The 26,501-nt window shown below is 42.7% G+C and overlaps 1 protein-coding gene across 2 annotated transcripts; it reads right to left on the bottom strand.

The window, feature by feature from the left end:
* Positions 1 to 471: 471 nt before the first annotated feature.
* On the bottom strand, positions 472 to 12,189 carry INSIG2 (insulin induced gene 2). 2 transcript variants are annotated; one of them, XM_021548642.4, is made up of 6 exons: positions 12,153 to 12,189; positions 7,860 to 8,193; positions 6,125 to 6,249; positions 3,924 to 4,090; positions 3,409 to 3,508; positions 472 to 2,953 (listed from the first exon to the last, which is right to left on the bottom strand). In XM_021548642.4, the coding sequence occupies exons 2-6, from the start codon at positions 8,101 to 8,103 to the stop codon at positions 2,912 to 2,914; spliced, it is 678 nt and encodes a 225-aa protein (XP_021404317.1). In that variant the 5' UTR covers positions 8,104 to 8,193; positions 12,153 to 12,189; the 3' UTR covers positions 472 to 2,911. The 2 variants fall into 2 exon arrangements, with proteins under 2 accessions (XP_021404317.1, XP_021404319.1); XM_021548644.4 differs by lacking the exon at positions 12,153 to 12,189 and adding an exon at positions 11,656 to 11,793.
* Between the last annotated feature and the right edge of the window lie 14,312 nt (positions 12,190 to 26,501).

Raw genomic sequence — 26,501 nt, 5'->3', positions numbered from 1 at the left:
GCTAATGGTCAGAATTATTATGAGATTGCTGACAGAAGGCAACTCAGTATAGTGTATTTTAAATATCAATATAATTTCTTAAAGAAATAAGAAACCTATCAATCAAGGTTGTAATTCTGTTTAATGCACATTTTGCTTTTAACAGCAATTTGCCAGTTTAAACAGCATAGACCTTACAAGGGTTAATTGGTGAAGAGGTTAGAGTGCTTTTAAAGTTGTATCTAAATTATACCTTATTCGTTATTTATTGAACAACATTTTTCAGACAGTCTAAAGTTATAACTACATGCTATACAGTAGCAGCATGTCCAAACCACTAAACTTAAGGCTGTGTCACCACTTTCATCATGAACCTTTCTCAGGGTTTGAATACATCAGCCATAAAATCACAGCAGTTTGAAACAACAGGACACCCACAATCTGATCCTGTATTGATGTTAGTCAAGTAAGAATAAAAACAGTACAGACACATATAATAAAGGACTCCACCCAAATTTATTTTGGATGATTGCTGCCTTTGCACAACATGCTCAAAATTTCCAAAATGAAATTTAAAAGTCAGCGGACAGCACAGTCTAACCAGGTTTAGCTGAATCTGAATGCAAAGTGCTGCAAAGTGGGTGCCACAGATGCACAATAACCACTTCTCACATACTGCACATTTCAACACACACAAGGCTGCTTCTGTGTAAGTATCGAGACTGGCAGGTAACAGCAGTTCTACCACCAAGGGAGTAACAAAAACAACTCATCTTCAGTTGTACACACTTGTTGGTCATGATGAAACTACACTGTTTACCAAGTCAGCACACTGGCTACTGAGGTACCACGTTATTCCCTACAGTTAGGATAATAAACATCTGAATTTTTATGCCACTCATGCCCTGATAATTCAATAGGGACTTCTCACACTGTCCACCAAGCAGAAGCCACTTGTTGAAGTAAAGAAGGTGGATGAGGCGAAATACTGTAAGAGAGAGACACAACAGCTTCTTCAGCCAGAGCCTGCCTAAAGAAACTCACCCTTCAATCCTGCACAGCTTCTTGGTTTTACCAACAAAATGCTTCATATTGACATATGGTTTGATTAAGAGCAAAATCTCTGGTCAGGGATGTATTTAGATATGTTCTGCCTCAGCTTAAAGCAAAGAGCCTGTGTAGGTGCTTTCCTGAAACATCATCCCAGGACAGTGAGCTGCAGGTGATAACACTCTGTGGAGCTGCAGAACCAAGCTCTTCTTGCATCACTTGCTTCTTTATTATCTTTACAATTTCCCATTCAAGAAATTTTTCTTTCGTGACCACGTATTTTGTTACAATGCTTTTGGAAGTGCTTATTCCACACTTTTTCAGACTTGGAGGTAAGCAGGTAAGACTGAAAGAGTTGCCTAGTTCAAGCCTCGTGTACAATGCATTCACACATTTATTAATAAAAACTTTTCTAAAGATCTATTTGTTCTTTGGACCAACTCCAGCCTCCCTAGGTGACTGTAACATGTCTTAGAAACCTTTCATGGAAGACTTAAAAAAATAGTACTTAAAGACAAAAAAGGAAAACAAATACATTTAAACATCATCAACAAAGACAGAATGGGAAAAGAGTGGAGACATCCTACGCCAAACTCACTGCAGGCACAGGTTAGTAGTGTCCTCTTGAAATCTGCTTTCTGCCTTCTTGCACTTCTTCCAGCTCATGGTCTTAAAAGCAAACTGCAAAGCCAAGAGAAAATTCCATGTATGCCCCCAGCTATGGGTCACACACTAAAATCCTTCTTAAGAAGGGAACTGCTCAGCACACAGCCTATTTCAGCTCGCTGTCCTACCAGGCTGTATGTGCACAAGCACCTGTCAAACAGGGCTAACAGCATTTCTCTGCCTCAGAGAACTGCTGCAAGAACAAATACATTTATGGTTGCCTGGTCAAAGTAAAAGCAACGGGGGCTCCATCAGTACCTAAAATACAGCACTGCTGATCCCTGCCAACAAAGCAGGGGGTGGGCAAGGACCACCAAGAGTAACATTGGCAATGGAGGGGTTTGTGACACTTTATGGTAGTGGCTGATTTACTTCAGAATTGAATTTTGCAATAAGAACTCCCTAAGTTGTTTTCCTATCAACACAAATCAGCTTAAAGGATTGCATGAGAATGACCTGAACTATATCCTGTTTTGCACACAAGTAGTTTCAAAATCCGTACACGGTTCACATAAATTCAAAAATAAAAATAGATGCTGGCTGTACAGGGAAAAAATAGTGAATAGTTTCCAGACTCAGTTTCCATTTCTGAGATACTGGGCACACACCACAGACAAATGAAATGCTATGGCAATAACCCATGAAACCTGCAGTGAGTTTCCTGACCCGTAGTGTGGTAGGTCAGAAGAATTACATACTGTGTTAACAGGCATAAATCAGTTACTTATTGCATCAAAGTTCACCTGTAATCCATAAATTTCATAGAGATAGTATGGGCTATCATCATGGAAGGAAATCTTCATTGCTAAACGTGAACCCCCTCTGTCTTTCACTAGCTGTTAAGAACAAATTCTTCAAAACTTTCCAGCTAAAATGAATCAAGAAGTTTCAACTACAGAAACATAGTGCAAAGGTTCAGTTTGGCACTGCAACATTACAGACAGACAGGAATTTATGGTAAACTGTTTAGATCTGGAGAAAAGAATCCTATAATTGAACCAATATTGTCCAATGTATTGCATACTATTGTAACTTCACAGTAATCAAAATCAAACATCAAGGTTTCTATAGAAGCAGCAATCACAGATTGCAGTAAAGTATACCACTCAAGGGAAAAAATTGCATTTTGGCAATTTCATAGTCAAGTGTTCCTTATGCTCCTCCAACAGTCATTTGTCAGACATTTTCCTGTTTAAAAGGTGCATATTGTTTCCTCTCAGTCCTCGTGAGACTTCTCGGCAATGACTTTGCATTCATACTGAAAAAGAGAAATTGACAAAATAATATTAATTTACATAACCAGTGAAAAAGACTTAAGATTAAGTGATTTTTCTACAAAATGGGTGATAAAATAGCTCTTGTTAAACTCCACTCAGGTAAGTTTGATCTCCTTAAGTTCTGTGCACATACTGGTGACTGCAATTTCTGTCCCTTGAGCAGGACAGTCTTTGGGGATGGCCTGATTTCTCCCCAAACACAGGAGCTCTTAGATCATGGTCCTGAAAGTATGTAACAGAGTGCACAGAGCAAAGCCTGGGTATACTCTGATATACAGAATAATCAGCTCACTAAGTACCACAAGAAATGATTGCTGGTTTCTACCTCACTGCACACCCTTGAGCCAAATATCTGGCTGCTATACATGGAGGAAGAAATGATATATACATTTAAACTTTTCTTGGAAGACAATCAACCCCGCTCCTCTTGACTCACCATTGCCAACTGCCTGCCAATGTTGCCCATTGTTATTCCACCAGCAAAAAATATACATGGCAACCAGGAGCGGACATAGAGGAAGTCTGGGGACGTGTATCTGGAAAAGAACACACATTTTTGAGCTCAGTGTTGTGAAATGAGAGTCCTCCAAAAATAAGGCAAATCCACAATTATTAGCATATTTTAACTTAAAAAGATACACATTATAGAAATTTAATTTCTTGCAGCAAACAACAAAGGAGGCTTCTTATTGATGATGGTTGTATTCATTCAACCAAACAAAGCATGTTACATCGTTGGCAAGGTAGCAATTTTATTTCAATTAGCATTTCCAACTAGATTTCTCACTTACACTCAGATAAGAGCTTTCATAAACATTCCAATTTATGCTGTGCTGAAAATTAGGTGTGAAAGCTTTGAAAATCATGTCAAATTGTACCCCTTCAGTTATTCTGATTTAATGTTACAGCTTCAGAACATTATCATTTCACCTTAGGGGAGCAAATACTTACTGATAAACTCCATTGTACACCAGAAGCTGTGACACCAACGTGGCCAGAAAAGCAATTCCTACTCCAAGACCAAAGCCACTCCGTGACCTGTCAAAGGTCCACCACAGCCCAATGGACAGGGCTGCCAACGTGAGAGACAGCTGGATATTGTTGGCAAAATCTACCTTCTGTGCTAGCTGTTAAGGATAAGCTTGGAGATACCACATACAAGCATAAAGCAAGTTTTGTCATTCTGTTTCTATTTTGGCACAACAGGAAAAAAAAATCACTTAAGCGCAGTGTTACCTGCTACCTCTCACACAGCTATTAGATGTGAGGAATTAAGGCTTGTAATTGTCAGTATTTCGGGAAACTGAAAACTTATGACACTCCTTCAAATTTTAGGGTCTTTGTGCTGTAGAAGACTGAAGAGCCTATTCCCCTACCAAACAATCAAGCATTTTATACAGACACACAATGCACATGTTACTTCTCACACTCACCTGGTCCTTTATTACATTCAACATGAAATCTTAAATCTAGCATTAAATTTCTCCCAACGAATAGGGATCCACAAAAAAAATGTATTTATCAGTCTTAGTTGCAGTTTTGTTTAAATTACATTATGCTTTGCAGTCAGTTCAACATTAAAATGCTCATGTGTTCTATAAATCAGAATGAAAATATTACTGGAAAGTGTTCATGTAAATCAACAATGAAAGTCAGTTTTGTCAGCTTGTGAGAATTGTGAAGTCACTTCAGATATGTTTGTGTTTCACATCTTTCAAGATGTTTTGGAAACACTAACTCATCCTCATTACTCCTGTCCAAACCAGATAATTAAAAAGGGGTTTGTCATGTTTCATAGGCCTGAAAGCAAATTTATGGGATGACAGTATAAAAACCACTGTCCTATTTCCTCACAAAAATCTGGAGGGAGACCTAGTGAAAATGAGAAACAAGCTTGACTAACTGAAGTAAATAATTACAGGATAAAAATCAATAGCTTCAGACAAAGTGTCAAAGACGACAAAACCCTCAGCAAACCTGGCAATGTGCAGAACTGGCAACAGCTGAAGAGAAAGCAGTCTGGAGAGCTGTCAAGGAGGAAATACAGACAGTACAGTACTGATGTCCTGGGATATGGGGAACAGCTGCTAGAGAACTGCAGAAAATTTGCTGTAAATAATCAGACCCATGTAAAAAGGAGCTGTCAACTCTTATTTCTTAAAAGCAGCAAAACTGCCATGGGCTCATCCGATAGGTACAGGCCAGGTACAAAAACACAGCTCCAGAGCAGGGCATCTCTGGAACGAGAATGAGCTTTGTGAGGGACAGTGGGAATGACTTGGAACCTCAGCAGCTCCAGCTCATCCAGCCACACTGGATAGCAGAGGGTGGGGAAAAAACACCCAGCAACAACACCCATCTGTGGCCAAGCAACCCCAGTGAGAATTCAGCCACCTTTCCTTTAACATGCCTTCTCTTGCTGGGAATGAGGAGAACCAGCAGCATAAGAACAGAACTTTTAGCACTATTTTTGTGAACTGTGTTGAAGCTGACACGGATGGAGATGATCAACTTTCTTTACAGGTCCCCAATTTTCACCAGCAGACCCTGGTTTTAGAGGAGGCACTAGGCATAACTAAAGCCTCTCAGGCCCACAGCACTACCAGTAAGGTACACCAGTCCATGAGAAATGCATCATGTCACTCAGAGTGCTCTCTTGGCATCAAGGAAGGCATTCTTTGCAGAAGGGGGTAGCAGCATTTCCTGGCATTGTATAGTCCTGGGTATTCCTGGTCCTAAGCTTTCCCCACTCTTTGCAAAGTGCATGTGCTTCACTCATGACAGGGCCTCAAGCTCTTACTGCAGTTTTAAAAAGACACCAACTTGAAACGTCCTAAAGCACTTTTCTGTAACACCTACTGCATGAGGATCTTCCCAAACTAACTTTAATTATTCAAAGAAAATAAAGACTAAGTAAGACAAAGCCCAGTATTGAGACATTCTCTAATGAAAATATGTTTTCAGAACAAAAAGATGTGAAACACATCAGCTCCAATACTGCTACAAGTTTGACACTAACATATAATCTGCATTTTCCTTGCAAAAATGCTGCATGTTACACCTTTAACACTGATTCACCACGACTGACCACATGAGCTTTCTTTAAGAGGAAACCCATTTGTTACCACCAATGTCGCTTGGTTAGAGGATACAGCACTGGCATGATTTATTCCCACAAAGACTGCTACACATCGCATTACACTGGACCATTCTCTCTTGAACTTATGTGGCTCTCCCAGATGTCTGTCCATGCAGGGGTACAATAACCCAATCACAGCTGTGGAGACAGGAAAGAAAAAAGGCCCTGAAGTTAAAGCACTGCCAACATTTAACCAGAATAAAGGCTATCTAGACTTTGACAATTATAGTCACTACTCAAACACACATTTTAAGGACAAACAGCACAAAACCATACATTGTAAGAGAAGAGGAATTTCAACGTTTCATTATTATAAAAGCTCTGTAAAGTTCAGCAGCATCTTCAGCCACTGTAGGAGAATCAGCAATATAGAGACAATTTGAACCAGGAACATAGGATGACAGAGCTCTCCCCCACACCAAAATCTGCACTGTAGTTCAGAAACAGCACCAATAGCTTACAGGTTGGCACTTCCAAAAATCCCACACATCAAAGATGTTTAAATTAACTGCAGAACCAACACACCACAGTATTGTTGTGGTTTATAACATCAATATTTTGTGCTTTCTTTTGTTCTTGTTACAAGCAGGCTTTGTTTGGATAACATTTTTCTCTTCTTCAATGCTACTCTCGACCTCACCCAGAAGAGAGAAAGCCAAGAGCCTACGGTAGCTGTTGAATTCAGACAGCAAACAGGAATTCCAACCCCAGGGAATTGAGATGCTCTTTCAATATTTCTTTACAAATGTGTTCTCTACTGCAATTGCAGCTAAGAAGATTTTTTACCAACCACACTAAGGAATAAAAATGGTTCCTTAATGTTAAACTCTAGTGGTATGAGCACAGCAGAGCCTGAGCCATCAGTACAGACTCCTTCAGTCTTCAGTGCCTTCAGTCCAGCACACTGCTGGGGTTAACATTGCAAATGCTCTCTTCTCTGCCACAGAGGAAAACTGATCTCCAGGATTCAGTAAAACAAATTATCAGTAAAGCTGGAGCTGAAAAAACCTCCCTGAGCAATTTTCTTGCCAAAGGCCTTGGGCCAAACTCATGACTAATAACGGTGATGGATGAAAGGACTTCTCTGAATGCAGCCTCGATCACCCCTGATTATAAATATGCAAAATACCTTTATTCTGTTCATAATAATAAACCATACTGCAGAGAAATCTTACGTCAATTCCACGAAGGCTGTGCAAGTACAAATGGCAAGAAAATGGGTGAATTATCAGCATTTACCACAGAGGTTCCCTGTATGTATGCCAGCAGCGAAGATAAGGAAAGAAAGTGGAGGAGACTAATAATGATAAAAAAAACCCTGAACACCTCAACAGGGGTGACTCCTGCTGGGAAAAACCAATTAAGGCTGTAGTATCTTTAAATCAGGTGGCTTAAAATCAAGTACTAAACTCAAACACTACACTTCACAAACCATAGCCAGTCTTTCCATCAAAACTACCAACCCATCAGTCCCAGAAAGGCCCACAGGTTTCTTGTGAGATGATGGCAAGACATAGCCTTCCCCAGTCCTCACTGACAGCTGCAGCATTCTCAGGTGACCCAAGAGAGCATAAAAACAAAATCCTGGACACATGTACATTTATGTATACAAAAAGATCAGAAGGATACTAACAGCTCAACAAGGCCAGTGATGCTGAAAGGGAAGTTTCTGTCTTCCCCACCTCTCACACAGTTTTTTGCAGCTACCTATCTCAGCACACCAGGCACAGACACATGACTGAACTTACCTGATGCTGTGCCACAGCAAGGTGGTACCCACCAAGCTGAGGAGAAGATGCTTGTGATCACATCAGGGGGGAAGAGAGTAACGTTTCTCTGGATCTGAAGCAAGTTTAATACTAATGCAAGAAATACACCAATGAAAAACAGCACTACACCACGAATTACCAAATTCATGCCACGACTGGTTACAGATGAAATGTATGGGCCACACTTTTTTGGTAAGGTTGGCATTGCATCATTTTCTGCCATGACTTCTTAAGTTATCAGAGGCATCCAAGAGGCTGAGGATTCACTTGCAATCAGTATTTCGAATCTCTTCAATTAGGAGACATCAAAACCCTGAAAAATAATTTTAAGAGTGAAAATTCAGATATAAGAAACATTACATGTGTTTTCCTCAACTTATTTGGAGATTAGGTTAAAAAAATGCCTATTATATTTTTTCTGAATTTTCTGAAGAGGCAATTAGTCCTTTGATAGCAGAATCAACCACAGCTGCAAAAATGCCTTACAAAGGGAATAGGTTTCACAAGCAGTTTTTTCTACTGGGAGACAGAGGAGGAAATATGTGGGACGGGACAACTAGGAATGTGAAAGTACATTCCAGGAGGTGAAGAAATGACAGTGATATCAGATGGAAGGAAGGCTTGCTTTGCAGTAAGAATAAATTGGTTCACTCCCTTCCTTTAAGCAACAACTGGAGGTTATATAATTCAGCAGCAAATAAACACAGCCCTCAATTCCAAGTCAGCCACAGAAGTTCAGAGATCTCTTTTCTTGAAGAGACATTAAAAATACATTTCTCAACTGGAAAGTGAAATCTGTGAAGTAACTTTCAGGCTGGAGTCCGAATTTCAGCAATCCTGCAGCACACGTGTTTTGTAAGCTCCAGTAACAGCAAATAGCTCAACAAACCAGAGCACTAACTTCAACACAGAGAAATATTTACCAAAGCAACACACACATCTGGTGAAGACTGCCCTACATCACTACAAACCCTAACTGTAATCAGACACAGAAGCACCTGAGGGCAAAGGAAAAGGAGCTCCACCTGCCTTTGCACTAGGAAGCCTCTGACATGAGTAACTGCTGGCACTACAGGAATGGCAGAGTACCCACCCCAATCCCTTCCTCAAAAAAAACCAAAACCTGTCCATCAGGAGTCTTGTTATACATGGATTCAGTGCCACATTCATGTACAACAACGATTTTGATCGACAGCTTAGCCACCTGGAACTTCAGAAAAAAAGCCCTGACATTGTTTTTGAATTTGAAACTGCCAGCTGGTAGCAGCTTCTGTTAACTCTTATTTATGGCACACAGGGAGCCAAACCAGAACACCCATCCCCTCTCCTCTCAGCTCCAGCCAACCCAGAGGAAGCTCTCTGCAGACACAGCAGCAGAGCAGAGGACTCAGCATTCATTCACTTCTGCTGACTGAAAGCCAAACGGGACGTTAAATACATCCAGGCTAGTTAAGATACTCCAGTCAACTGCACAGGTGTGATGCCACACGATGGAATACTCACACGAGGAAAGTTCCAACAGACAGAAAAAAAAAAAAAAAAAAGAGGACAAAAAAGAAAAAAGTTTTCTTCATACAAAACTTCCCACTGGCAGTTTGGGAAGGCAACAGTGTCTTCCTAAAACACAGACTGTCTTCTACACAGCCAACTCCCCATGTTCCTTGTAATCATGGACACACCTCGGTGGGGAAAGAGAACCACCAAGGTGTCAGGCTTCTTTTATTCTGCTTCCTGAGTCAGACTGCCAGCCTTGATGTCTGTATCAAGGCAGGCACTGGCACTGCAACACTTCCTTCAAGCAAAAGGGAGGTGCTGCAGATTTTTTTTCCTGCTCTGAATGGCACGACACTGGAGCTTGGATCATACTTTTAGCCCCCAGCAAAGAAACCATGGAGTCACAAAAACATCACTGTTTCTACTGAGAGTCTCCCTTGTGTCCCTTGGGGTTTTGCCCACCAGGTGATCACCAGAATTCTCAGAATTTACAGGAGTCTTTTCAACACATGGCATTGGAGGCTGTAGCTCCCAATTACAAACTCTGCAGGAATACTGTGCCTAACATGGGTTTTCAAACTGTTATGTTCCATCTCAGCTTTGGCTTGCCCAGGGAAATAAGCTAAGCTCTTAATTCTCCATTTACTTCACCATCCTAACAGCTTTTGGCACTTCCTGAAGTCTGCACATCACTTTTTTAAAATGCATGACCCAAGCTGATCTATAAGAAAGCTCACAATTTAGTTCTTCCTTTAATGAGCAGCACACAGGATAAGAGTTTCTTCTTTTCAGTCATAAAGTGGTTTGCTCATGTGATCCTTTACTACATTCAAGTCTCCCCTCTTTCCTGGTAATGAAGTCCTTGTTCCCTGGTACCAGCTCCAGACCTTGCACACTGCATTTCAGCCTGTAGGTGTTATTTCTGACAGCCAACTCCAACTTTTCCTGCAGGATCTCCCAGCCCTCTTTGGCCCTGCAAATGTTGCCAGCTTTGGGCCATCAGCAAGCATCTTACTGCATCCTATTTTGTGCACCAAGGTTATCATTTAAAATAGAATCACAGGATGTTTTGGACTGGAAGATACCTTAGAGATCATCTAGTTCCACTCCCCAAATACTGAGAGAGATCAGCCTAAGTCCTTGTCTTTGATGAAAACTAGAAATAATTTCCCTGCATAGATTAGTTCCCCATTTTACACTCTCTCTTGGTATCACCCTCTAACAAGACTCTGCTTCTTGTAATTCCTCAACTACAGGAATCTTCAGCCTAATTAAGAATCAGCTATCTGACACGGCAATGCTGATGTAAAGACGGATTGACTCTTACTGGTTTTTCTCTTAGAAATGCTGATGAACAAGTAAAAGTCCAATTTTATTCCCATATAAAATCACTTTCAAATTATAAAACCTGCACTTGTATGATTTTCACTTTTTTAATATGCCATTCAGCAAATACGTATTTAATTGTGAAGGCTTATCTAAATGCAACAGGAAGGAAATCACTTACTGCTTCTACACAACCACTGCAGGTGCAAATTATTCAAGACACAAGCAACAGATTTTTATTAGCAGGTTAACAGTCCCACCACAGCAAGGGTGCCTGGGTAGGTACATATTGTCAGATGTTTATGAAAGTAATTCAAGGTCTGAAACTAGCATGATGCAGTCGTTTGCACCTGGTGGTTTCTCACCCTACACATATCATTCCTAGTTGTTTTATCTGCTCCCAGATTTTCCACTGGTCCTAAGACCTTTTGGCATGCCACAGAGCAACTGGGGAATGGAGCAAAGTAATAAATGCCCAGGAAACATTCTTCAGTGCCCCAGACAGCCAAGGCTCACAATGCCCTGGCACAGTACAGGTATCTACTACCATCACCTTTCATGGAAATTAAATTACTACCTCTATTCCTTCTGACTAGGAGGATGCTGTTCCTGCAGACAGCGGAGACTGTCTCTCCTTTTAAGCCTTGTGTTTTACTGCAGGTTTCCTCTCAGACAGGAACAGATCACAACATATTGAACCAGCAAGACTTCAGAGCCTTCATTTCCTGGCAGTGCACACTCCCAGCTGTAGCAGGGCACTGGGAGCCGCAGGCTCGGCTCTGCCGGAGCCCCGCCGCTCCTCCTCGCTGGCACACGCGGACTGCAGCCCGAGCTTTGCAACGCACCGCGCACCGTACGCGGCTCGCAAGGCAGCCACACGGTGCCTGGCATTGCGCAAAAAACTTAACAACTAAATTATCACCCTAGACGTTCTCAAAACACTGAATCACTTAACTGTCTCCTGAGGAGACGATGCCTCTGCTCCCCTGCGCGCCGAGAGCGATTCACAACTTCTGACACCACAGACACAGCGGGCACGGCGCGGCCGACAACGAGAAGATTTATTTGGGCAGCACCGCGCAGGAGATGGCAGGAAACCACCGTCTGCAGCCAGGCGACGTCAAAGCAAATAAAACCATCGCCTCCCAGGCATCGGGGGCGGCGGCTCTGCCCCGGACCCCAGCCCGGGGGAGCCCGGCCCTGGGCAGCGCCACCGGAGGGGCCGCGGGCCCGGCAGCCCCGCGGGCACAGCCCGTCCCGGCTGCGGGGAACGGCCCCGCCGGCCTCTCCCTCCCCACCCCCGGCCCTAGCGCCAAGCACCGCCCCGGCCCGCGGGCAGCACGGGCCGAGGGGCGCCATCACCCGCCCGGCCCGGCCCGGCCCGGCTCGGCTCGGCCCGTCCCGTCCCCCCGGCCCAGCCCGGCCCGGTCCCTCCGCAGCGCCGGGACTCACTCGGCCTCCGCCATCTTCCGCAGTCCCCGCCCCGCGCAGCCTCCGCAGCGCCCGCCGGGCCTGGGCCGGGACGGGCGGCGCGGGGGGGCGCGGGATGCGCGGCTGGGAGCGCCCGCTCCGCCTCGGCTCGGCACGGACCGGGAGCGCCCGCTCCGCCTCGCCGAGGGACCGGAGCGCGGCCGGGAGCGCCCGCTCCGCCTCGGCTCGGCACGGACCGGGAGCGCGGCCGGGAGCGCCCGCTCCGCCTCGGCTCGGCACGGACCGGGAGCGCCCGCTCCGCCTCGGCTCGGCACGGACCGGGAGCGCCCGCTCCGCCTCGCCGAGGGACCGGAGCGCGGCCGGGAGCGCCCGCTCCGCCTCGGCTCGGCGCGGACCGGGAGCGCCCGCTCCGCCTCGGCTCGGCGCGGACCGGGAGCGCCCGCTCCGCCTCGGCTCGGCGCGGACCGGGAGCGCCCGCTCCGCCTCGGCTCGGCGCGGACCGGGAGCGCGGCCGGGAGCGCCCGCTCCGCCTCGCCGAGGGACCGGAGCGCGGCCGCCAAGTGTGTCAGAGGAGCGCTTCACTTTGTGTGCAGGAGTAATGGGTACAACTTTAAAGACAGGAAATTTAGGTTAGCTATTAGGGAGAAATTCTTTACTGTGAGGGCGGTGAGACACTGGAACAGTTGCCCAGGAGGGTTGTGGATGCCCCAAGCCTGGCAGAGTTCAAGGCCAGCTTGGATAAGGCCTTGGTCAGCCCAGTCTAGTGCGAGGTGTCCCTGCCAATGGCAGGGGGGTTGGGACTGGATGATCCTTAAGGTTCCTTCCAGTCATTAGCACTCTTTGGTGCAGTAATTAAAAGAAAAGCTGGATGTGTTGGGCTGTTTGCCCCATGACCACGCTCCCAGCTGGGCTGGGGGCAGTACCACAGCCTGGTCTACCTTCAGGCACAGACATGGTGGGAATGAAGTTCTTGTCCCCAGCTGAAGCTGCCAGCCTAGCTCCTGCCCTCCTGAACGCCTGGTCCCACAAGGACTCTCCCATGCACTTGACTTTATTGATGGAGCACAAAATTGCACGTCTCCGTATTCCAGAAGCCACATTTTCACCGCCAGTTTGGGCCTTTTGGGGAAAATGTACAACATGAAGCAGAAAACAATTTGCTTAGTCTGTCGTAGGTATGGTAAAGGCATCACAATAAAAACCACCATTTATATATGTGAGATGGAATATGTGATAATAATGCTGTTACATTCATTTGTGTATCATATATATTCATCATATTGTATTAATGAATTCTTCCCTCTCTCACTCTGATACTGAATACTATTTATTAAAAAGATTTGCACATTGCATCCTCCCAAGCTTGGTATTTCACTGCAAAGACTTTGACAGAGCTTTCCATATTATGAGGTCTGCAGAAATTCAGAGCCTATCCACCTAACAGTTCTCAGAATAATGACTGGATAGGATGGAATTTGTGGATGTTCACTGTAGTGGCATCTTTAGTGAAAACTGGTTTCTTTGTGCTGGTGTGTTGTGATCAGCAGTGTCACCAAATGTGCAAACTCAGAGGGGAAGATATGGGTTTATAACAAACATATTAAGAATGGAAAAGGAAGACATTTGCAGCAGCAGAAACCTGTTGTGGTTTAGATGAGCAATAAATGAATTTTCAAATCGTTCAGCTTTGGCTTTTGTCACACATAAATAAAGTCTTTATTCTCAGTAATTCTGCTGAGCTGCCTGACCTGTCTGTGGTTTAGATGGTTATTTTGCTGTACTTGAATACCAAATTCTGGATAGAGAAAGACAAAAGGTTTTTTTAATCAAATAAAGTATCTTTCCTTAACATCAGAAAAATGCCTTTGGCCAGCCATATGCCTGAAGCAGAACAAAGTGCCTTATCTATTTGGGCCTTAAAGATCTGGACCACCAGAAAGCCTGAAATCAGAAACTTTGGAAGCACAAAGTGTGTGAGGAATGTATGGCATAAATAGATGGAGACTGCCAGTGATTGCTGGATCTTTCCTTCACCAGGAAGGAGACTTGTATATCAATAAATTTGGATTAGTTACAGTCAGGTCTATAAAATCACAAGATCTTAATTCCTACCAAAAAAAAAGACCGTATGACAAATATTACCCATATTAATAGAGGCATATTAAAACTAATATGTAATAAAATAACCAATGTTGGTGTAAATCACTGCAACTCCAAGGACTTGATGGCATTGCCAACTCACAGCAGCTGAAGTCCCTACACCCCTCTGATTATCTTAGAGGGCACAATATCCTGTTGCATGAAAATGGGAGAAGCATGAGGGAAAAGCATACAAAAATGTATCTGAATTGGAAATTGGCAAAATAAATGTGTTGTCAAGTAGTTTTACAGAGAAAGGTAGAGATATGACCTGCAGAGAAGTGGCACTTGCTCTGAATTGACTGGAATTGCTATGAAACATCATGGGAGAATCATCTCTTGGAAAGCAGCACAGAGTTGCTTGATTGCATTGGCTGCAGAACAAGGTAATACAGAATGTTCTGAATTTAGTTTTGGGACGTTGGTCTTGCTCTGGATGTAATAAATCTGACAGTGAAAAACTTGGAGAAGTTCATACAAAGCAGAGGAGCCTAAAGCAGCCACATACATACCTATAGAAAAAGTGGAATTGCTCTCCTGTCCCTAACAGTGGCTTTTTAAAAGCTGTACTTTGTAAAGGCCTTCAGAGCTGCTTGAGGCACTGGTTGAGTGAGCCAAGGCCAGCTGGCTTGACTGGAGGTGTGTCCACAGCAGGACTATAAGGGAATAGTGAGAAGACAATGAGTTCATGGATACATGGATAGATGGATGAGAAAGTAAAAAAGAAAATCAGAGAGTAGGTAGAAAAAGCTTAACCCGAGTCTTTGTGTGGTGATCCGTGATAAAATACTGGGTATTTCTGAACCTGTATCATGTGTAACTTGGGAAAAGCCTATGTGTATGGCAAGAGAAAACCTTCTGTAGAAGTCTGGAGCTGATTCCTGGTAGGGCTTCCAGAATTTATATAAATAAAGGACAACATCAGGTGAAAGCTTTTGTTCTTTCCCAAGGCCTTCACTGTGTCCAGTAGTGGGGCAACCACAGAGTGCACTCTTTATAAAAAAAACATCTGTGTGGGAACCTTGTTCCCAGGAATTAGACCAGGTTTGCTTTCTTCCAGGTGCATGAATGAACATCCATAGAGCTCTTCAAGCACAGTCTGCAGATCCTAAATATCTGTGACAGCCCTTCTGCAGAAGGCTGGCTGTGAACTGTGCTGAAGCATGGCCAATGACCAGCAGCAGTTTTGCAACAAAGAATGCCTGTCCCTCCCTCATTCCACTTTGCAGATAACTAAAAAGTACTGCTGTTATCTTGGGCCTTTAGCTAGGATTGTAAAAAAAAAAAAAAAAAAAAAAAAAAAAAAAAAAAAAAATGTGCTGTGAGTTCCAAATACTCTCCAGGAATATAAATCTCTACCAAAGCCTTTTTGGAAGTTCTCCATACATACAGAAGCCTTCTGGAAAGCCTTCATAAATAAAGAATAATAGAACTGGGCATGTTTTCCAGAAATGCCTTTTATCTCACTAGCTGAGGATGCTGTTTTGTGTTTTATTATCTGCAGAAGGAGGTGCAGTAGCCACCTAGGTTAGCACACAGCTGGGTCACAGGCAGAGAGCAGCAGGGCTGACAAAGTCCTGCGGCACAGGAGCTTGTTAGGCACAAGGAGCAGCGTGCTGTGAGCTACTCTGGGGTCTTGGCAACAGCACAGCGAGCAGTGGACAAGTTCTATAAAATTGATTTTCCAATAGTGTTGGCATTTTAGAGAGGAAAGGGAAAAGAGACAGCAGCAGTGTGAAGCCATCAGATCACATGTGTTCTCACATATGAAAAGGGCTTGTGCTTATCTCAGGTTAGCAACAGGATGTGCAGTTTTAGGGCAGCTATAAAAGGTATTTTTGTTTATTTATTTAGCCACTTGCAAAAGACGTTGGGTTGTCAGCTCCAGGGGCTAAAGTCCTTTATTTATGTGGTGAAAGGTGCTGCATGGACGAATGCAGCCCGGGTTTCCCTGTGTCACTCTGCCAGCGTGGCTCAATCCTGATCTGGTTTCCACACTCATTCAGTACTTGCTGAAATAGTCACTAGAGAGTAAACACTGCCAGCCACGGCCGTGGTTTCTGAGATATGGAGTCCAGCCCAGTCAGAAATTTGCCAAGATAACCTCATTGCAACACGTGCCAAAGAACCACAAACAGCTGGAGCATTGAAGGACTGTGACATTTAAACAAGATACTGAAAATGCAAGGTAATCATCATCATGTTAGAATGCATCCAAATGTGGAATTTAGAAATTAAAGACTTCCTACCATATTTTTATATATGCACTAGGCAAGATCTAGGTTCAAGGGACAGACTAAATAGCTGGGACACTGATCTTCAGTAAGGCATATTTTTTTCAGTGGTAATTTTTTTTGGTGGCGGCTTCTGGTGAGAAGCAAGGACAGTGTGGAGCCTGAAGGTACACAGGGAATGTACATGAATGCATTCTAGTCCTGTGAGTGCGTGCATCTGTCATAAGTGTGTCACTTGCTAGAGTCAAAATAAGGTCAGTGCAGTTGAGTAAGTATGTATAAAAAAAAGGGCAGGGAGGAATTTAATGTCAAATCAAGCTAAAAATAGATGGCTGAGTGGATGAGGAAAATGGCATAAGAAATGCAAACAGAAAAACTGCAGTCTAGAATGAAAGCAGCCTTGCACAAGAAGTTAATTTTTTTCTGGGCTTAGCTGAAAATATTTTAAATATATGTGTCATTGAAGTTAGAATGAAAATTAACGTATTTAAGCTTGGAGGTTCACAGTTTCTCTCCCCATGAAACTCAGATTCTCTCCCTTCCTGCCTTCCTCCCTTCCTCTCTCCTTTTCCCTCTCCTTGTCCTTCGTTCCCTTCGTGGCATCTCAGATCCACAAGGAAGGAGAAGATTCTAGGAACTGCACTTGAAAGCTTCTGCCCTGGATCCCAAGGCTTTCCATGTAGTCATTAGCAGGCAGTCACAGTGACAATTGCATTTGGCAATACTGTTGACTGAATTTATTTCATTTGGCACTATATTTGTAGAGATACAAACTTAATGCTTAGCCCTACAAAATTTTAAATTATTTACATTTTAAATTATTGTGAGATGGGGCAATAACCCGCCCTGTTTTGCCCTTCAGTGTACAAAGGCAGAGTGTGAATCTCTCAGACACACATCTTGGGGTGCTGCTGTACAGGCTCGGGAGTTGGACTTGATGATTCTTGTGGGTCCTTTCCAACTCAGGGTATCCTATAAATATATGAACAATCTCTAGTCCTGCAGAGTTTACAGTCCAGAGAGAGCAGCAGATTCCTCTGCAGTGGTAGAAAGAAGTAGCACACACAGAGTGTGATCATTGTGCTCATTTGATGCATCTATTTTAAGTTTAAAAATTGTGTTCTGGAGAGTCCTGTTTCTTTCCTTCACCTGTTGCAGATGGAAAAGGTGCCAAACTTCATAGACATCTAACTTTTAGGCCTCAGAATAAGGAGATAATGATGTTGTCCTGTGTAATTTGTTCAATAGCCCAGGTTATCTGGGTCAGTGTTGAGGAATGTTTGTGTTGCAGCAGTCTCCAGCACTTCTGTCAGACAGCAATCACTGCTGGCATTGACAGTGCTGGGAAGGACACATTACAGAGCAGTTTGAAAAATGTCTATTCCTCTTAGCCAAGGAAAATCTGCAAATTTACAGTGACAATTCAAATATCACAAGTTCTCGTTTCCAACAAATATTTCCATTTTGCAGCATTCAGCTTCCTCACAAATTTGACCTTTCCCTCAGAAAGCACAAGATGCAAATGCAAAAGTAAAGGAACCAAGAGCTCACTTGGAAACACAATTTTCCATTAAAAGCAGTTTTAATGGAATATATTCCATCAGCTGAAGTTGCTTTTGACAGACAGTAAGTGATTCAGGTGCCTAAACACAGGATTCATGGTCTGTCTTAGAAATATTTTAAGGCATCCAGGACACCTGCATGGAGCTGGGGATGTGACATTCACCTGCAAGACCCTTGCTGAGGCTGGGCTGGGGATGGGGAGGGACACTCCAGGGCATCTGGAACAGCCCTGCACACCCTGTGGCCACACAATTAGTCTGAGAATCTCTCCAATTTCAGATAATAAAACATCCCATCTGATGCCATTACTAGTGGGCTGTCAGAGCCTGATAAAGGAGAGGGGGCAGCAGCACAGTGTCCTTGAATCTCACCCTAAATTCATGACACTCTTTTACCCCCTCCTGGTTATTTTGCACCTGAGCAGGCAGAAATTGCTGCGCTGTGACCTCCAGCTAGTGCAGAGCGCTGGGAGCTGCCCCAGCCAGTGCCTCCATGCAGGCCCAGAGCAGGAGGCAGGGTGCAGGGCAGGCACAATCCCGAGCTGTCCTGGGAGCACTCGGAGCACATGGCACACAGCCAGAACCAGCTCTGCAAGAAAAAAGGGAAATCTGATGTTGGGCAACGGGATTGTGCAAGGAGCACCGGGGTAAACGGAGCGGTACCTAGTCATGAACTCCCTGTCTGTCTCCCTGAAGCTATAAAAACACAAGGAGGATTAATAATTGTCTGAGTCAGCATTATTATATGTATATTTTTTTAAGTCTCAGGGTCACAGAGGCAACAGTGGAGAGACATGTGCTAGAGAAGGAAGATAAGAACATAACTGGTCCAGGCTGGCTGCAGCTCTGAGCAACCTGGTTCACTGGAAGAGGCTCCTGCCCATGGCAGGGGCTTGGAATGGGATGATCTTTAAGGTCCTTTCCAACCCAAGCCATTCTGTGATTCTCTGGGAATATCATATAAATGGAATTGGTATGGCAGAGTTCTCAGGCCTTTTCCTATTTCATAATTATATTACCATTTTTACTATAATAGCTGCGAAAAGATAAAGAATTGTCTCTTTATTCTATAATGACCCACTAGTTGGTGTCAGCAAGGAATTGTTAGGCTGCCCTGGATTTCTGAGCTACTGCTTAAACTTGACCTTTTCTGATGAAAGCAGGGGCTTAAGTAGTGTTATGCAAGATTTGATGTTACTACCAGAACACAGGGTATGAACCTTCTGAACTTATATTTTAATGTGATGGCAAATGGATCTGTTAACAGCATCAGTTATATTCTCTTCCACATATTTTTAAGGTTTAATGAGGAAGGCTTAAGAAGGTTTAATGAGAAAGATATTTTTGAAATTCTTTACTTTTTTAGTAGAATTATCACACACAAGTTGAACTAAAGTACACAGGACTTCAGAGGCACTGAAAAACATGTGCCCAGCTGTGTTGTTGATGTGGAACACTGAACTGTGACCAGCTTAAACTGGCTCCTAGGTTTTGTCTTAGCCCTGTGCTCCTACACTGCACATTTTGAATGTGAATTTCTGCTGGCATTGTAAATTTACCCCAGTGAAGAATTTGGCCTTCATGTTGCAGAGACAAAATCTCTGTATTATGTTTGTCTTTGGATTGTTCTTAGTGGGGTTTTTTCTTTTGTAAGTTGTTTTCTTCTTTTTGCTCGAGTGATTCATTTATGAAACATGATGATGAGATTCAGGTTTCTGATGGTCTTTCCATTACCCAGGAATTGAAGTACTCTGAGCAGGCCAGGACTCGCATAAAGATAAACACACATACTCAAAGTGAACACAAACACTTTGAATACAATTTGTGCCCTGTGCTATTTACCCTGCTGATCTTCTGCTGGGGATTTATGGCTGTTGTCACAGTACTTTCTTTTCTGGCCTTTCTCGGAAGAAAGCTTTTTCAAGAACTAAATTAATTAAATTCACCAAGTGGTAAACTACAAATATTGTTCATACTGATGTGCACATATATACATGCATATACCTACAATTAGAAACCAGTTCCTCTGGAGATTTGATCTAAACCTGGCAGATTAGAATATCTGATAATTTTAGTTTATTTTGAGTTTAGATTTGCAGGCAGATGCTGGACTCCAGATATCGTAATTACTTTGGGAAAGGGCACCAGCTTCTTATATGTGCATCCTTAGAGTCTTATGAAGATCCATTCCAAATAAATTCAAAGCAATGTGTCAGTTGCCAAATGTATTATTTTTAAAAGGAGAATTTCATGCTTATACAATTTCTGGACTCTTAGATAATTTTCCAGCATTTGTGGTGCAGCAGAATAATGATCATGTTTTATTCCAGTTATGCTTGTAACCAGAACATGGGCCAAAATGAGTATTGTTTTGCCGTTTCTGCTGCTTCAGAAAAAGTGATCTTAACTTCAGACCCAGCAGTGATGTTACATCTTATATCTTCAAATGAAACTTGATCTCTTTTGGCTGCGCTGGAAAACTGATACATTTTCTGTTTGCTCTATAGGCAGAATTTCAGTCATCCTGACTTTCTCTTTTTCTGCATAATTAATGAGTGCCATTCAAGGTTGTTTTTTTTTTTCTTATTCATAAATAAGAAATCTCATCCTCATTTGGTGTAGAGTTACTTCAGATGCTTTACTAACATTTTATTGTCTGCCTCATTAACAAATACATTGTGTACCCAGAAACACTGTGGCTTCCCTTAGATTGTTCTATTTGTTTGATTCAGGTGGACAACAAAACATGCTGAATGACAGTGTCACTGATGACTAGAGAGCTTTAAAGGAAAACCATTCTGCTTCCTGCCTTTTCATGTATCTGAATGTACCCTGCACACACACACACTGTATTTTAATGGCCTTGTGGATACATTACTGTTAATTTTTAGTGATTAAAAAATTAGCAAAAATAGGTACCCAGATGGTTAAGATTAATAAACAACCTGCATTTGAGAAATGCTGGTTACACGTATTTTTGGTAAATTATTCTGCAGTACTTGGAAAACATTGGAAAACTGAGGGAGGTCCTTTAAAAGGGAAATATATATATATATATATATATATATATATATATATGTCCATCTGCTCTGGACGTAGATGAAAGAGGTGACTGAGAAATTTCAGTCTGTGACTTGTATCAGGAGTGTGAGTTGCTGGAATACCTGGATTGGTAACAAAAGACATTTTTTCCTCTCAGGTTGGAATTTGCCATGTTTCAGAGCCAGATATAAAGACAGCACCTCTCGTGTTCCCTTTTGGCTCAGAAAGTGCACAGGTCTCATGTGCTGCACAGGCATGAGGTGTTACTTACATTTGTTTTTCTTTTTTTCACTCTTCCTAGTCAAGCAGAGGTGTAAGTGGCTGTAATTCCTCTCTCCATTAACTAGATGTGACACTTCAGCAGCTTTTTGCCTGACATACATCTGCTTTCCTGGAGCCCCTTACCCTGAGGGATCTACTGGACCTTCAGATGCCCTTCAGGTGTTAGACACCCACTGTATGATTTTCAAGGTAACCAGGAGATATTTCTTTCTTTCTGAAATGCAGGTAGGGTTTGTTTTTTTTTCCTGTTTTACATATTCAGGCACTATGAGATGGATATGGTGTAAAATAGAGATGCATTGGGAAGCAGCAATGATGGCAGCACAGGAGAGGTAATGAAATGAGCTATCTTGGAGAGGGCTGATACTGGATGCTCAGAATGTTACAGCTCTCCACCTCTTAAAATTTCATACACTCTTCACAAGATGTCTTGGTTGAGTTATTTATTTATTTAGAATTTATTTATGTTGCTGTATGTGCAGCTAAGTGTTAACTATGACATCATGCAGTGCTGCTCTGTCTCTGGGTGAAGGTGTGAGTGCAGAGATGAACAGAAGTCCCTTCTGTGACATTCCCATCTGCAGATACACATGAGCTGATAGAAATAACCTTCCATAATACCCACAATTTTCTGTAGTTCTAATTTTTATTGTGCCTGCTGCCTGAAAGATGATAAGACTTATTCATAAATTCACACTCCAGTGGTTTGATAAATATATAACAGTCTGAAAAGGAGTTTCTTGGTGCAGTGCATGTTATTTATCAGGTCTCAGTTTTCCTTGGGTTTAGCCCTAAGGTTCGTTGTTGATTTTTGTGGGGTTTTTTTGTTTTGTTTTATTTTGACATTTTTGGCTGACTTCTCTGATCCTCTTCCTACTAAGAGCCACAAGGAAAAATAACACTTGGGAAAACTAAGACTAAATTCATCGTGACAAAAAATATGTTTATATACCTTTATTATATTATCTCTTCCTCTCTATCTGATAAATGAGGAGGCGAGAATATTGTAAAGTGATATTCTATAGCAGGCACAACGCTTATCAGTTACTTTCCTTTGACCTTCTGCCTTAGAAAATTAATTCACTTGAGTTGTTCATACACTAGAACATTAGGAAAAAAATAATGTTAGCACTGGTGAATATAATCTCTGCAGGAAAGCTGGGCAATTATTCAATGGTCTAATCTTATCTCTTGTTTCATTTTTATACGGCAAGTCTACATTTAAAGTATTAGATATACTGTGCTTCTGCTCAGTACCATCAAAGCCCAGTAAATAAACGCTGCTAAGTGCCACCATGAGTGAAGGAGCTTATAATGAGAAGTGTGAGCAGCCCTGTGCACCATTCATCATTCTGTTCAGGCCCATATTGGGGCTCTTTTTATCAGCACTATTCGCAGCAGTGTCATCACCTCTGGTATAAATCTTCTGTCAGTGTCTGTCGTCCCCGTGCCCTATTAAACCCATGCTCTCACATAATCACCAAATGTCCTTTGGATGTCTTTCATTAACCTCTGACCTGAACCCTGCTGCCTTCCTGTTGGTAGGTAAATCTATAACATGACATTTGCTTATGACTCAACCTTTATCCTTGCTTGATAGTTATGCCTTTTTTTTGTTGTTGTTGTTCTGGAACAAAAAGATAATTACATTCTTAAGGCACAGCTTGGATTTTAAAGGTTGGAACACAATATTCACCTGTCTCCTAATAGATTTTCTAATATTTTTCCACAACTGCATATTGAATCTTATCAGTTGTAAACTGATGCAGTATGGTAGCCTCTCCAATAATAGTTTCATTTCTGATAGAAGTTTTCTTTCCTTCAGATATTTTCTTCTTGCTGTGCTTACCTAATCAGAGATAAAAGATTGATTAATTCAAATTCAATTGAGCAGCTGTACCACAGCTTAGCCTAAAATTTCTAATCCTGCAGATGAAGGTAGCTACTACACAGGAATAATGACAATAAAAATAAAGCAAGGTTTTGTTCCCATGAGGACCAAGTGGGCTGGAAAGTAGTTCCTGCAGTGCTCTCTCTGTGTTGCCAATGTCTTACTGCAAGGCCTTGGTCAAGCTACTTGCTTTTTCTATGACTCATTTACCTCACTTGTAACACGGGCCATGGTGAAACTGTGCCTGCAGAATAAAACATGAAAAATGGCTTCTATTTACCTCTTGTGTGCTCGGGAACCAGGCTGATGCTCTTATTAACCCTGCTCAGCTAAGTGTGTGTACAGAGCTGAAAGCATACTGAATTATATTTCTCCCCCTTCAGCCCTCCCTTCCCCCTGTGAATGAACCTCTAGTTACTCTTAGCTATAATTAGGACCAATTAACTAAAATTCTTAGCAATTGTAGTGCTGCAAACCCATTGATGAAGGGGATTCCTGGCAGTGAACAGGAAAGGAAGCAACTGGGGTTTGTGCAGGCACTGGAATGAGGGGTTCGAGGAAAAAGCAGGAGTTGCTGCTGTTTTCTGGAGAGGGTTGGAGGAATGGGCTCAGCCTCTGATGGGAAACAGGAGACAGGGAATGGGTGTGGCACCAGAGGAGCTCAGAGAACACAAAATTCCTGTGTTAAAGGTGAGTGAGACTGTGAGGAGAGAGTGGGGGGGATAGGTGTGATGGGAGTCTGTCTGCAAGGTGCTGTGGTGCTGATTCAGTCTTCGGAGTGACCACAGAAAAAAGCATGTGGCTTCCTGCAGGAAAATCAGGGTAAAAATATAAGGGAATGTACATGGATGGTTTTTGTAATTCTCTGCTGAAGTGCTCTAAATCATCCCGAAGCAATGATAAAGTAAGAAGAGATCAGATGGCTTTATATTCTCCTGAATTTTACACGTACTTTTAATAAGAATATTTTAGTAGAATTGTGTTCATATAAAAATTTCAACTAATTTATGTAATGGTGACAGTGCTTACTGCTCCATATAATACACGCACATTCATTAAATCTGTCTTGATTTTGCTATGCAGGAAGCTAAAGCAAAATGCCAGCAGTTTGTTCCTCAAATTGTCTTTTCTGTATTCAGGAATGGCAAGTAGGTTATGCTTCTCTTTCCTGTTCTGGTATGAGGCTGTCTCCTCACAGCTGGAAAGCCCATCTCTTCTCAGCTTGTGATCAAGCACCATCAAAATGGAGACAATTTCAGGGAATTGGGAATGAACAGATAAGCCATTTGTCTCTTTTTTTAACTTACACTGTTTTCGTTTAGCATTTCTCCCTGGTTTTATCAGTGTTGCCCTCATTTTTCCTTTTTCTCTCTCATTTTCTTTCATATTTGGGTTTGTGTTTTTTGATATCAAGGGTGAAAAACCCCAGTGCTGATGTTTTTCACTTCATATAATACCTGGAACAGGTTACAGGGGTAGCAAAGGAAGCTGTAAGAAAGGCCAGCTGTCAGCAGATACCCATCCCTGGTGTTGGCTGGCAGCTGTAAATCCTCTGCCCCTCTGGAGAGGCTGTTGGCATCAGCCATCTCCACTGGGAGGTGACAGCACCACAAGTGCCTGGGACTGGTGTCCTGTGAATGACTCGGGCATGATCTGGAACAGCATCAGCCTCCTCGTGGTGTCACTCCTGGTGGCACCAGGGCATGTGGCTGCAGAGGTGACAGTGTCACTGTCACTGCTGGAGCTCAGGCAAGGCTCAGGTGAACACTGAGGAATGCAGTGGAGTGTGGGAATCCAGGGCTTCCCTCTGGCTGCCCTGGCAGCTCTGGGACCCTGGCAGGGGTCAGGAACCCCCCTGGACAGAGCCCCCAGAGACACTGGCTGTGATCTCAGTCCATGGAAAAGAGTTTTCAATCTTACAGGATGAATTACAAGCTCTGAGTGTTTGATACAAATAATAATTAAGTGTGGCACGGGTGCAAAAGTAAAATTTTAGGATTCTAGATTAAGAGTTCAAAGGAGACAAAATAAAAGAAATTAAGTGTATCTTGTCCTTTTTCTTCTTCTTCATGCCCTCCATGTTTCACTATAGTGTTAGCATTTTTCTATTAGTTTAAGCTAAAAACACACTATTCAACATAAATAATAAATATTAACTATTAACACATTATTATAAATATAACACACATAGTTTCTAATATATAATGTTTATAACATCCCGCTGAGGGAAAGAGCCTCACACACTGCCCTGTAAGACAAACCTACGTCAGGGCAGCAGAACATGTTATAAATAAACAAAAATAAACAACCTTAAAAACCAACACAAACAAATTATAACTTCTTCTTTAACAACAAAACAAAAAGACAGAGACTTTTTACAATCTCAAAATCATCAACACCTCAAATTCCAACAGTGGAGTTGGTGGGAAATTAAACCACGAGCTGGTGAAATGGCACCTCCAAAACAGGGGTACACAAATGTCCTGGCAGGAGGCTGTTGCTAGGTCAGTCTGCTGCAAAGGGGAAACAAACTGGGCAACAAACTCTGTGATACCATCCCTGGGCCATCAGAGCCTGTTAATGCCCTCGGGACACTGAGCCAAAGCCCTGCAGTGACTGGGAGAAGGGACAGGGAGCAGGGAGCTACAGAAAATGTGATGGAAAGGTAATTTCCCTCATAAGTGCCTAATGCCAGTCTTCACTTGGGGCCAGCATCCCTGGTGGTGCCCATGATGGGACCTGGTACCTGGGCACAAATTCACTGGTCAGGGATCTGTTATGTCAGGATTCACTGGGGCTGCTATAATTCCAAATAACGGTAACACTAGTGACAATAGCAATAAGGTACAACAGTACTTTGGAGCTCTAGCTCTGGACCAGAATTATATTGTGCCAGGCACAGCAAAACCTTTTCCATCACCACTGGAGAGTGGGATGAATAAAATCACAAAAGCATGGGAATAGAATTAAAAAATGAAGGACTGTCTCTCTCTACTTTTTATTTGGATTTATATTTGGAAATAGTTGTCAGGGTCAAATTTGGCAAAATGCAGTTGAGAACCTCTGGAAAAAATGTATTTTGAGGAGAAATGTATAAGGTCTCTTAGATGGCTCAGTCCCACAAACCTGAGTGTGCTTTTGATCTGGCCATGGCAAAGCAGAAGATTTTCAACAGATGACAACAACTAAGAGGATTTTGGATGACAGCAGCAAAGAAACA

The sequence above is a fragment of the Lonchura striata genome, chromosome 7 (assembly GCF_050655825.1).
Source record: "Lonchura striata isolate lonStrDom1 chromosome 7, ASM5065582v1, whole genome shotgun sequence".
NCBI classification, from domain to species: domain Eukaryota; kingdom Metazoa; phylum Chordata; class Aves; order Passeriformes; family Estrildidae; genus Lonchura; species Lonchura striata.
Note: the sequence above shows the minus strand (reverse complement) of the source record. Positions and strands in the feature narration are given on the sequence as shown.

Bases quoted from the DNA above. Each gene is read 5' to 3' on its own strand.
- INSIG2 (XM_021548642.4), bottom strand. From the start codon at position 8,103: ATGGCAGAAAATGATGCAATGCCAACCTTACCAAAAAAGTGTGGCCCA. The intron at 6,250-7,859 runs GTAAGTTCAGTC...CTGTCTCCACAG, and splicing joins TTGCTGTGGCACAGCATCAG to CTGTGATTGGGTTATTGTAC. The intron at 2,954-3,408 runs GTGAGTCAAGAG...TCTCTTTTTCAG, and splicing joins TTGGCAGGCAGTTGGCAATG to TATGAATGCAAAGTCATTGC.